This window comes from Centroberyx affinis, unplaced genomic scaffold (assembly GCF_046629955.1).
Source record: "Centroberyx affinis isolate AG114_WGS23_722 - 3 ecotype Tasmania unplaced genomic scaffold, CSIRO-AGI_Caff_v1 ptg001762l_1, whole genome shotgun sequence".
Lineage (NCBI taxonomy): Eukaryota > Metazoa > Chordata > Actinopteri > Beryciformes > Berycidae > Centroberyx > Centroberyx affinis.
In genome coordinates, this window is record NW_027280161.1 from 380,358 (window position 1) to 393,938 (window position 13,581).

The 13,581-nt window shown below is 40.1% G+C and overlaps 2 protein-coding genes across 2 annotated transcripts; both read left to right on the forward strand.

Annotated features, from left to right (window-relative positions):
• Window positions 1-6,556, forward strand: tph1a (tryptophan hydroxylase 1 (tryptophan 5-monooxygenase) a). Its single transcript, XM_071529038.1, has 11 exons — window positions 1-144; window positions 2,812-2,946; window positions 3,147-3,330; window positions 3,429-3,529; window positions 3,633-3,700; window positions 3,784-3,980; window positions 4,503-4,638; window positions 4,739-4,865; window positions 4,980-5,075; window positions 5,344-5,477; window positions 5,609-6,556. The coding sequence occupies exons 1-11, from the start codon at window positions 55-57 to the stop codon at window positions 5,781-5,783; spliced, it is 1,443 nt and encodes a 480-aa protein (XP_071385139.1). The 5' UTR covers window positions 1-54; the 3' UTR covers window positions 5,784-6,556.
• Window positions 6,557-7,130: 574 nt separating this feature from the next.
• Window positions 7,131-13,304, forward strand: sergef (secretion regulating guanine nucleotide exchange factor; the record flags this gene model as incomplete). Its single annotated transcript, XM_071529068.1, has 10 exons — window positions 7,131-7,213; window positions 7,468-7,606; window positions 8,523-8,675; window positions 9,385-9,479; window positions 9,693-9,753; window positions 9,837-9,950; window positions 10,464-10,526; window positions 11,133-11,291; window positions 11,390-11,556; window positions 13,262-13,304. Coding segments are annotated over exons 1-10 (1,036 nt in total), but the record flags the coding sequence as incomplete, so codon positions are not given.
• Between the last annotated feature and the right edge of the window lie 277 nt (window positions 13,305-13,581).

Below are 13,581 nucleotides of genomic sequence, written 5' to 3' on the forward strand. Positions count from 1 at the left end.
TTAGATAATCCACCCAGAAGAAGTACATAAATAGGCAGAAAACAGCACTTCAACATGTATTCAAACAAAATCGAGGGACCGCGTAGAGGAAGGTCTTTTGACTCCATGAACATTGCCTTTGAGGAAAAACTGTTGAACAACGAGGTAAGAACTTCTTCTGAAAAGACAAGAAAAAAGAAAAATATGAAAGAGTACATTAGATTGAAATGAAGTAGACTACATCTACCAGCGGCACTGATATTTTACTATTCTGTGTCCTATAAGAGAGCTTCGGTATGGCTAACCCGAGGAGCTGAATGATGTTTTCTCCTGCTTGATTCTTTGATTAAGACCACTATTTTATTTGACAGTCATGCGGAGATACGTGGTCTGGGTCTTCTTAATAAATAAGCCTTCAATTCGTCATCAGCGCAGATTAATTTAAGCCGTTTTGTGGTAATAAAGTCTACGTCAAAGCGTTAAGAAGGTTAAAGTGGGATACCTCTGAATTTCATGGTAGAAAAACACTGTCGTTCTTATTGCTGCATGTGATAGCTTTGTATGGTAAACATCCTCCACTGATTTCCATAGTAAAAGACGAGAGATAAAATATGATGTCTCAACAGTTTGGCACAGGTGTAAAAGGAGACTGACAGTCGCCAGGTTCCTCTGGGGATAAGAGTTTATTTTCTGGAGCTGTTTTGAATGGAAACGTTCCGACAAAAAATAGATTGCATGAATCTCCAAAGTGTCTTTTCATTGTCATTGGAGGATCTCAGATGTTCTGTGTGATATCTTATTTGAGGTTTGGGACAGAGATGCTCTTGCTCACCAGTTGGTCTGTGCATTGTCATAAGTATAATTTATTCTTAAATGCAGTGTCTTTCCATTTCAAGGGTGCAAACCGTGCAAAATTAGTAACAAAAAATAAGCTGACAAACACATAAAATGATTATATTAATAAACAGACAGGCAGACAGGCAAATTTTCTAAAGCTTGAGCAGGCGATTTAAAAAAAAAAATTATTATTAAATTATTATTATTATTATTAATAATAATAATAATAATACTAAATTATTAGCATTATTTATAATGCAAGAATAAAGGTTTTTTAGAATAGGAGCAGCTTCACAGCAGCACACAAATTATGTGGCCAGAATAGCCTATCACTTGCAAAAAGTACGCACAAATCTTTCTGTGATACAGACATAATTGTAATGTTGCCTATCTCAAAGACACGCAAAACATACTGTAGGCCTATATAAGTTCAGTAATCAGTAATTGAGTGAACATAGTGACATGTTCCAGTAAACTGAAATTATGACTTAAATTTGGGAGTTTTGATAACACTTGTCAATTTGGAAGAAAGAAACAGTTTAATTGGGGTGCAGCAGGTGGACCCACAACAAATATCAGCCCACTTTATGATAAATGCGCGTTGGATTGATGAAATGCTGCCTAATGTCGTGTAAGATTACAACATGGAGGGAGCTAATAATAGGCTTTCCGCTGTCTAAATGAGATTGCTCTAAGGCGCTTCCTCGAGACAGAGACAAGTTCATCTTCGTTAAACCGAGACGCAAAGAGTTGACCCTGGGAACCGACCTGGGCTTGTCTCCATGCACTAATGCCTTCAGGGATACTACTGACAAGGGTCCACCGACAACTGGTTTGCCGTGCTGTCTCCACAATGCTGGAAGGGCGAAACATGGTAGGCCGCAGTGAATTTAACTGAATTTAACCGATTCTTGTGACCGGCCTGTGCGCTACTTCCCTTCCACAAATAAAGAAAAAAAAGTTTTGTTGAATAGGCTAGACTAGGCATAGCTCTATGTTTCGAAATTAATTCATAATGCAATGGTGCATAATATCAATAAAGTATAAAATATACATATATATATAATAATATAGGCTAATATAAAAGTGTCTAAGTGCTTTTAATCTTAAACTAATCGGAAACGTGCCTTGCTGCCTGTGGTTCAGAAACACACTGCAGTGCCCTAACAAAAACTATTACAGTTTTGCTACGATATTGATATAGTATACTTTAAAATGTATTATAGGATTGCTATAGTTTTTTCCCTAAGCGTGTACACAATGAGGTCTGTGCGTCAACGCGAGAGTCGCTGTCCGAGGTGCTGAAATGGAGGAATAGAGCGAAGGGAGGGGGCGGAGGTGGGGGGGTGTTTAGCTTCGTGTGATCCACTAATCTCAGCTCACTGTCTGCGTGCTTCTGCATCTGCATTATTATTTTTGTCAGTTTGCATGCAAAGATCCAACCCAGAGTTTTTTTTAAAGGATCACAGAATTATTTGGTTACTTCTTACATTGCATTCCTTTCTATTTGTTGCGTGCATTGCATGTTCATAAGATGTTCATAGGATTTTTGGTTGACTAGACGCTCTTAAGTGATTAGAAGTTCATTCACGTCATTACTTCTCCTGAACAGCGGTTCAATGCATGAGTGTCAGCTTAACCCAATATTAGACACATAGGTACATCAGTTCTTTTAAATAACCTAATACCTTCATTTCGATTTACAAACAGAACATACTTAATTGTACAATGATTTTCAAGAGTTAACTGAGAGATAAAACATTTTGGCATATGTTTTCATGAGAATTAGGCTACTTTTATACCAGCATTAATTTTGTCAAAGTGGGTGTCACATTTCTAAAATGCATATATCTGCAATGAACAGCTGTTTGCATGACAGCTGAATATCTCCCCATAAGTCAATATGAAAGGAGCACAAACATCGCTTGTTGAATCATGGTGCTATGTTGGTGTTAGACAAATTAAAATCTAAAAATCATTCATGACTGTTTTCAGATAAACAAATCAACCTTCACCAAAATTGAAGAAAACACTGAAAAGAAGAACACACCAGAGAAGGGGAGAGCAGCAATAATCTTTTCCCTGAAGAATGAAGTGGGAGGACTTGTAAAGGCGCTCAAACTTTTCCAAGTGAGGACTGAGTTATTACACTGGTTCCTGTAGCATCTATCTATCTATCTATCTATCTATCTATCTATCTATCTATCTATAATACAGTATCTACATTATAGATCATTTAAATATGTTGAATTGTATCATTTATCATTGTGCTATAGATGTGAAAGATAATGTAGTGTAAAAAAAAAACTAATTGACAATGTTTTTTGTAGGAAAACCACGTCAACCTTGTGCACATAGAGTCCAGAAAATCCAAAAGACGCAACTCTGAGTTTGAAATCTTTGTGGACTGCGACAGCAACCACGAACAGCTGAATGAAATCATCCAGCTGCTGCGTAAGCATGTGAACATTGTGGATATGGAGCCTCCAGATAACTCCTGTCTGCTTGAGGAAGGTAAGCAAGCAATGAATGAAACACTGCAGACAGACAGACAGCCTTTTATGATCCTCATTACAATATCCTATATCACCTGATTTATTTTTTCTTTTCAGATATGGATAATGTTCCTTGGTTCCCAAAGAAAATTGCAGACTTGGACAAGTGTGCTAACCGTGTTCTGATGTACGGCTCAGATTTGGATGCTGATCATCCGGTATGTAGGGAACGAATAAATCTGCTCCTCTAGGTGTTGACTAAACATGTAAACTCCTTAAGTTTACAGCATTCTCATATTCTTGTATGTTTTTCCCAATCAGGGTTTCAAGGACAACGTCTACCGGAAAAGAAGAAAGTACTTTGCTGATCTTGCCATGAGCTATAAACAGTGAGTGAAAAATTAAATATTTTGAATATTTCCAAAACATTCATTTTACAGTTTGTAATTTAAATTATTGTGCCTTGCTCCAGCGGGGATCCCATTCCTCGTATTGAGTTCACAGAGGAGGAGGTCAAGACTTGGGGTGTCGTATACAGGGAGCTCAACAAGCTGTACCCCACCCACGCCTGTCGGGAATACTTGAAGAACCTGCCTCTGCTGTCCAAACACTGTGAATGTCGGGAGGACAACATTCCTCAGCTGGAAGATGTCTCGCGCTTCCTCAGGGGTAGGTTTCACTTCCTCAATAAAACACGTTTCTTGTCACTTCAAATACAAAATCAGGAACGTAATTGTCTTTGAATTGTTTCAGTTTTGTAAGTTCTACTCTAAGCTCCTTCATGCAGGACCATCATTACAAACACATGTTTCACGGCCAAGCTTTGTTCAAACCCACAGAACTTTATTTTAAATTCTAGATAAGATCCTAAGGTTTCTAAAGATACCAAATATGCTTAATTACAGCATCATGTGTATAAAATCATGCATAAACATCTAGATTTTTTTCCATTTGATGTAATGGTGCAGTGATAAAAAAAAATTGTGCTTTGGGTTTGAATATGTCACTCAATATAAGCAGCTATAGCTTCAATGAAGTGTTGGAACGAGCAGATACAGAATATGTATACGTTGTCGTTCCATACTGTGATGTTGTCATACAGTATGAAAAAAATAGGAAATTTAAGGGGAAACTCAGGGTGCAAGGGAGATAAGTCACTCATGTGTGTTTTCCAATGCCTTATCTTCTCAGAACGCACTGGATTTACCATCAGGCCGGTGGCGGGCTACCTGTCCCCCCGAGACTTCTTAGCTGGTTTGGCCTTCCGTGTTTTCCACTGCACCCAGTACGTGCGCCACAGCTCTGACCCCTTATACACCCCAGAGCCGTAAGTAACATCACACTACATTAAGAAAAGCAGCGTTGATGAACAGCAATGCTCATGTAAAGCTACGGGCCCTAACATCCTGCTGTCTTTCATCATGTAGGGACACATGCCATGAGCTGCTGGGACACGTCCCGCTGCTCGCAGAGCCGAGCTTCGCCCAGTTTTCTCAGGAGATTGGCCTTGCATCACTTGGAGCCTCTGATGACTCAGTCCAGAAACTGGCCACAGTAAGTGATGCTGCTGCCCAGGAGGATTTAGCCAAATCAATTCAAGGAATATATTTTAAAATTTAAGGATCAGAATAATAATTTTTTTCTGTTTTACTTAATCCTGTGTTTCAGTGCTATTTCTTTACGGTGGAGTTTGGCCTATGCAAACAGGAAGGGAAGCTACGAGCGTATGGGGCAGGACTGCTGTCCTCCATCAGTGAACTTAAGGTAATGGCAGTTTAAAGGGATCCTACAGTGGGAAAAGCAGTTGATAATGGAAGTAGATGATTTCTTTTATAGAAGCCAAATACTTATTTAAGAGAGGAAAATATATGTCAATTGGCATATTTGACCAAAAATATAAATCTGTAACAAAGTATTTGTAATGTAATGTTAACCAAATTAGCCAAGTTTATGCAAGTTTATGCAGAATGTGTGCCAGTGTTTACATACAACATTTGCACCTTCTTTATTATGTTTTTTCTCTTACCCACAGCATGCACTCTCTGGCAATGCAAGGATAATGCCTTTTGACCCCAAAGTTACATCCAAACAAGAATGCATCATCACAACATTTCAAGACGTCTACTTTGTGTCAGACAGCTTTGAGGAGGCCAAAGTCAAGATGAGGTGAGTGACATCTAGTTGAAAAATATGTACAAACAAATACAGTAGTTATGCTTTAGTTCAACGGTAATATAATTGCCACTGTAATTAATGTTGAACTTTATCTGAAAGCTTTATCTTTATCTTCATTTCAGGGAGTTTGCCAAGACCATCAAGCGTCCCTTCACGGTCCGATACAACCCCTACACCCAGAGTGTGGATGTGCTAAAAGATACTCCCAGCATCAACAGTGTGGTGGAGGAGCTTCGACACGAGCTGGACATCGTCGGCGACGCCCTCAGCCGGCTCAACAAGCAGCTGGGTGTCTGACTGCCCGAGATCCAGTTCCAGTTATCCACTTACAGTCCGTCAAAGCTCGCCATGTCCATCCCCCAGCACTGCTGTAGAGACACTGCTTGTAGCTCGCCCTTCGTCAGTACTATGGATGTGCATTGCTTTTGGCAAAACGCCCCATTGTTCCCACTGTATAGTATGTAGGCTTTGTACAATTTACTGAGACACGTTGGGTTTAGCCATCGATATTAGTAAACTGAACAAACCCAAGGGACTGTTTAACCCAAGACACTGCTTTGCTTCAATTGTACTTGGCTGAATTGGCTTCTATATTGCATCAAGCAGATCGTTTGCTTTCATGGTACGTAACAGCTGTGGTTAACTGTCCATGGTGAAATATCCCCAGCTATTACAAACTCTGAAGTGCTCCGTCCCCATATTGTTAAAGCTACTGTTGTATATGATCATGTGAAAGTTTTTTGTAATTCATTTCATCGTTATTATTCTTCCCGTTTAATTCTCCACACTTCAGTGATGTATGAAATGTACCTTGTTTGTATTCATCTGGTGTATGTATCATGTTCCTTTTTGTGCACTGTTGCTGGAGTTTATGAAGGTGAATATTGGTATTGTGAGAATGTTTTCATGACTGATTGTGACAGAATTGGTACATGTACCCTGTTTCATTTTACAGTGATGTTCAAAAATACCTCCTCTTGAAGTGAAATATAATTATAGTACTCCTAAAAACACAACAAAACATTATTTTTCTACTGTAAAGAAATGTAGACTATGAGTAGACTATGTATCGAATTATAAAAACAAAAATAAAATAAAATGTGCATTGTGGTTTCACTATGTGTCTTATGGTCTGGTCAAAGTATTTATTGTATTATTATTGTTTCCTATCCTTATGGTTGTGGTTTGGTTATGGAAACTGAGGTTGGAATAAGGATGATGCTGCTGCTGCTGATGATGATGATAATAGGAATGGTGATGATAATCGCTATAACGACCATGATGATGATGCTTATATTAAGGTGACAGTTCTGTCTCATCTCAACTTTACTCTGAATGTTGAATGAATAATTATCCCCAAGGGCCTGAGAGCCACGTCACCTTACCAAGACTAGTACTTCATCAAAAACTCTATTTAAAATGGCTTGAAATAACCTCACTCAACACTGTAGAAAGACACCGGATCAACATCAAAACATAATCAATTGCTTCTTGGCCCAAGTCCTATCTTTCCACCAAATTTCATAGGAATCCGCTCCTAAGGTTTTTGAGACGTCCTGCTGTCAGGTAGGCAGACAAACTAGCCTACAGGGGGCGAAAACAACCTTCTGGTCAGAGGGAGCAACTGCTTCACGACACTGTCGTAAATCGTATTGGCTAGTAGTGGCTACCAGGCGAGGTAATCCATGGAAACGAGTCCCCAGACAGAGTTTTGTTTACACGCGTGGGTAAGTTTACTACATAACATGATAACTTAATGTGTCATTAGCTTATGCGTGTAGTTTAATACATAATTATAATAATCTCAGATACTCACCACCAGAAGAGTGACAGTTCACGTGCGAACGTTAACTTTAACTTAGCGTTTTGCTAGCCAGCGAGCAAACTAGCATAAATAGGCAGCGACAACAAACTTCCGTTAACATTATCAAACTGAACATTAGCAGTGTCAGCCTGTACATGCATATTTGTGAACATACAGGGAGCCAACAGCTACGGCCAGCTGGGACAGGGACATGTGGAGGACCTGTCGGTGCCCAGGCTGTCGGACACCGCGGCTCTTCATGACAGGGCGGTCCGGGTTGTCAGTGGAGGCGGAGGGCATTCCGTGGCTGTCACCGGTACTGTATGTTCCCATGCTGCACTTTCACTTTATCACTGTTATTACTATAAAAAAATGTCTGTCTCTGTCTGTGGTAACTTTGTTCAACAATGGAAACCAAGTCATAAAGTCTGGTAGAGAGACTGGACTCCCCCTCCTGGGTGAATTAATTATTGCTACATGTTAAATCATATCCGGAGTACAAACTTTCTAGGCTCTACATAAGCATTGCATCAGAAACTGGCCAGCCGTAAATTGGTCAAATGTGGAGTCAGAAGAGCAGAGTAATGTGGCTTTAAGTTATTCAACTTCAACTTCAACTTCAACTTTATTGTCCCCGAGGGGAAATTTGTCTTGCAGCCAGGTAAAAACATAGAACACACAGAGACATAGGCACACGGACACAGGTACAAAAAAGGGGTCCAGAGGGTAGGAGCTCAAATTCTCCATACAGAGGATGAAGAGGACACTGTAAAATATCTTGAGCCTTAGAAGTTGCTCTCTTACGGAAGATGTGAGACAGATCAGTCAGTTTAACACCAATGATCTTGCTGGCCACTTTAACTATATGTTGCAACCTGTTCTTGTCACCTGTTGAGAGATTACCAAACCAAGTAATAATAGAGAAGGTGATGACTGTATGTAGGTGATTCTGTATTTTTTTCCCCCAACTAGGCCTATTAGAATTGTTTGGATCACATATAACAATGTTTTCTTTTATAAAAAGTAACTCTGTTACTTTCACTCAGAGTACATTTTAAGAAAAGCTACTATTTACTTTTACTTAAGTAGATTTTTACACTAGTGATTTTACCTCTACTTAAGTAAAATGTCAGCAAAGCAACTACTTCTACTTGAATAGAATTTTGTTGGTATTTTTTCCACCCCTGGTTGATGATTTGTGTGATTTATGTGGTGGATTTTGTACTGCACAGAGAATGGAGAGGTGTTTGTGTGCGGACAGAATCACAGAGGACAGCTGGGACTTGGCCACACCGCAGACGTCTCCACGCTTCACCTCTGTCCTCACCTGAGTCAGAGGGTCACAAATGTTTCCTGTGGTTGGGACTTCACTCTTCTTCTCACTGGTGAGCAGTTAACACTAGGAAATGGTTCAGCGTTTACTAGGGCTGGCATATTATGTCTAGAAATATTTCTGATCTTCCAGTGGATCAGAAGTTTGATGGTGGAAAGTCATGTTCGATATTGTAAGTCTTCTGTTCACCTCACTGACACACAGCTTCCGAGACGCATTTACACAGTGAGATGAGATGTGATTTGTCTGAGTTGGTAAAAATGTATCAGTAATTCTCAAAAAATAAGATGCATATTTTGCTTTATCACAGGTGTGTGATAGACGTAAGTAATGACAGCACTTTGCTTGGTGGAATGCTTTTGCTTGTTTCACTTTTGAATCAGAAAGCAGCATTGGGAAAGCTACGTTTCTCCCCAGTTGAGCAGCATATTTCACTGACATTGTTTTCAGTTTGGAGTTTGTAAGACAACAATACTTTCATATAACTGTTGAGTTGCAAGCTGCTTTTAAGTTTTGATATCCGATATCGCTGACACGGCAAGTTACTAGATTACCAAAGTTATTTTTTAAGTTAAGTGTGGAAAAAGTGGGTTATTGCCACCCTGATTTAAATACAATTTTAGAACTGCAAATGGACAGAACAGGGCATAATATTAATTTAATTAAAAAAGGTTGATAGTCAATTGCTGAAGGATTTAGATGAATATTATGTGGTCATAAATGGTTTGTGTTTTGACTTGAATTGTTTTCCACACTGACAGATTGTGGTCAAGTACTGGCATGTGGCTCCAATGCCTTTGGACAGCTGGGTGTGGGACAGACAATCACACACTCTACAGATCTACTGGTTGTTGAGGTGAGTTCAGGGTAAGGGTGTCTTCTTCTCTGTTAAGTTTTTAAGGAATGCAATACAATAAAGGTGTGATTTTGATGATTCGCCTCTGTAATGTGTGTAATAATACCTTTATCTAATCAATCATGAGCGATCGAAACTACCTCACACCACACTACTTCTTCACATGATTGGTGTCTTTGAAGCAGATGTCACTGTGCCGTCTTTCCTCCTCAGAGTCTGAAGGAGCGAGTGGTCAGTGTAGCAGCTGGACTTAGACACTCACTAGCTGTCACTGGTAAGTTTGCATTGTAAACCATCCTTAGTCTGTTTTCACTGGGCAGTCAAACCATAAAACTTTTTTTTCTGTTGTGGCTGAAGACTCAGGCTGTGTGTACCAGTGGGGTACAGGTCTCTCCAGTCACGCCAAGAGAGCGCTCAGTCCACTCCCCGTCCCTGCACACCTCAGCTCAAAGGTTCCCTCTCTGGTACCAGGTAACTCAAACTCCCACCAACACTGTGCAGCAAGATGTTTCATTCAAAAGCAAAATTTTATAGGCCTTAGGGAGATTTATGCTAACTCACTGTACATGTATTGATTAGGGCTGAACGATTTTGAAAAAATATCTAATTGCGATTATTTTGACTGATATTGCAATTGCGATATGATTTGCGATATTAGAGGGAATGATAATTTTTACATCATTATTCTCATTTTCATTGAAAAACGTATTAAAATGATAATGGTGTGATTTTTGCGGGGATCTGTACCAAACAAAGATGTTTTCTTGAGTCTGTAGAATATGATGTGTAGGCCAGGACATCTCTGCAGCACCACAATATTTAATTTAAAATGTTATTTGGCACACATTTCGCCTTTTAACAAATATTGCGCCTCCTGCGATTTGAAAATTGCAGTAGGCCATATTGCGATTTCGATAAAATTTCGATTAATTGTTCAGCCCTAGTATTGATGAATGTGGCCAAAAAACTGTGCCCATGTTGCAGGTCTGGATCATGTGACATCACGCATAGCAGCTGCAGGCTCCGTACACTGTGTGTGCCTTACAGGTATGACATCATCAGTTATGAAAAAGTCATTATGCTGCGTTCACATCATATCGACTTTACCGTAAATATGAGCTGCCAACTGAGAAAAAAACATAACAGAAAAAACATTCACCTCAGCCTGCTAATGGTAAGTGCCATTAGGACATGTGAAAATCGTTTGTAGGCTCCGACGTCACATTTGCGTCACACAAGTCTGTCAACATTGGCTGCATGGTGATTACCTTGGACTGCCACTGATGCCGGCAGTACAAGGCAATAAAAATCAAACTTATCAGTTATATTTACACTAAATTATGCATTCAACTACTTACAAAACGCGAGCAGTATCTTCTGCAGTTAATTTCTGGTTGATTTTACATTCATAGATATAAATGATTTTGGTTGTGAGCGTTCCAACAAGTTCAACACATGAACTTGATTTCATCCTGTTCTTCCACTTCTTCCAGTGTGGTGTGAACGCAGCATTAGGCACGGTCATACATCATGTCTGGCCTCCTTTGTGCCTTGTAACTACTTGACCGGTACCACTCTATAATTGCTCTACCTTTCTTCTGCTGCCACTGCTGGACAAAGAGTAATGTTGCTCTTGTGGTACTGTATTTGCAGGAGGGGGTGATTTGTTTCTGTGGGGAAGCAATAAGCACGGCCAGCTGACCGGCACAGAGTCCTTCTCCTCGTCTCCCACTCTTCTCAAGCGCTCACTCCTGGATGGAGAGAGAGTCACGCATGTGTGGAGTGGCTGGACACACATTGTTGCCAAAACAGGTACGACATAATAACGCGCATTATGTTGCTGAGTTATGCTGAGCAATTAATTAAACAGGATTCATAGGACAGATGCTGAACAAGATTATCCGTTTCAGAGAGTGGGAGAGTTTTCACATGGGGCAGAGAGAATTACGGGCAGCTGGGCAGAACAGCAGCAACCAGCCAAAACCCAGAGCAACAGTCGGCTGGTCCATTGGTAGAAGCTGGCAGGTGGGAGGCTTGTCTCCCTGCTGAGGTTAAGGTTCTTTGTGGAGCAACACAGGTAAGACTTTCAGTGTTTCACAGTTCTGCAGATTGAATAACTTAAAGCCCACAAAACATGTTGTTAACGTATTGTTTATTATATATAAGATTTATTTAACTGGCATTGTTAATTAAGAAAAAAATGCTTATTTACTGTTATGGGCTGACAATGTATTGATTATATTGTGTTATATTGGTACAAATATATTCATATACAATTAGATGTACTGTATGAGTAGAAAGTACAATGATGGGGATTTCTCCTTCCCTGTATTTTAGCATTCTCACCTCTTCATCACTTTAGCTATCCTCCTCATTTTTAGCAACATTTAGAACATTTCTGCCTCAGTCCAGCAGGGGGAAGCAGACACCTACAACTGTAAAACACTGAAAACTGTAGCTGAAGGCTGTTTTGTGCGAGGAGAAGCAGACAGTGCCGCTGAATGAGAGCCAGGCTTATCCAGAGTGGGCTCTTAATGATTTGCATCGCTGTATCTAGTGTGTAAAGCACATACGCCCTGCCATTATCTTCCCCTAGAGAGAGAACCACTTGCATTTAGTCAAGGCAGAGGTCTCTTCTCCCACTGGAGCAATTATGAGTGAGTAGCACGGGATTGCTGCAGTTAACCTGTAGTCTAAATGGCAGCTGGGAGGTAGGAGATCCTTGCCAATAAAGCAGATGTCAGGGACAGGCAAGGGCAAGCACTGGATCATTCTTCCACCGAATACAGATCATTGCGGCAGCGCTGGCGTATATAAAGGCATAGTCACCTTGTGCACGTAAAGCGAAAGGCAAGATGGATTAGCTGAGTGGACTATGAATCTCTCAGCCCACCCCACTGTGTTAGTTCTCCTAACATGCACACACAGACTCACCCACAGAGTCAATATTTAGTAAACTGTCACATTTTTATGAGGCTATGAAGATTGCTGGCGTAATAAATTATGACCTGCCAGTGGTTCAGAAATCGATGGGTGTTTATCTATTCATGGCTTGCCACAGCTGCCTGCTATATCAAAATTATGAAGGGAGGAATGAACAGTCTGGTCCATATTAGCTATAGGCTATATTAGCTAGGCTATATAAAATCCAATGACTTATTGCTGGTAAGAAAGCTATAGCAATCTAGAGCGTCATCTAGAGAAGTCTGTCTCAGTGTTTTTACTCTTGTTTGAGCTTAAGAGATTTCCGGATCAGCATTTAAATTTGACCTCCAATAATGTTGGCTTTTCCTTAGCAGTTGCTGAAAAAAACAAAAAACGGTCCACTGAAAAAAGCATTAAATTGTAAAAGGGTTTGGTCAGCAAAAGCAGGGCACACGCAGCCATGCTGAGATAGTTGCATTAACTCCTCAGGACAGCCCAGCAGGGTGCTTTAGCCTTCGTGATGGAGCCGGCGTTTCTCCTACAGTTTTCTGCTGCGCTTTTGATGATGCACTATATAGCGAGGGGTGGTGTATTGAGGGTGACTAAGATGATTAGATATGAAATCATCGTCAATATAGTTTGAGGTTGCTGCACTCGCGTGACTAATAGCAGTTGGATAAAAGCTAGATGACTACATCCAGCCACATGTCACTTTATATTTCAGTTTGAGAGCAGGGCAGATTGAGAGGTAATCAGTATCATGGTATCTGTGTTATGTGTTAGTTATTCTTAAACTCGGCTGTCTGATTTCAGCATACATTTGTTAACACCTTTATTAAATTTCATTTTGTTTCCAGATTGCTTGTGGATCTGAGCATAACCTTGCCATTGTAGGTGAGTGTATAGGTTTTTCCTTTCTAAAAACCTCCTTGCATACTTTTTCTTATCTTTTTCTACTCCGTTTGCCTCTGTATGTGTTTTTTTTTTTTTTTTTTACGTTATTTAAGAATTCCCATACCTGTATATGTCCACTACCACAAATCTATGATGTTGGGAGAAAAAAGGCGGAGGAAATAAAGTCTGACAATGTAATATAACAGCATTGGAAAGCTACATAGAGAGGGAGAGGTTTCTGGGAAATGGAGCAGAAACATTGAGAGCCTATTGGTTTCAGTAA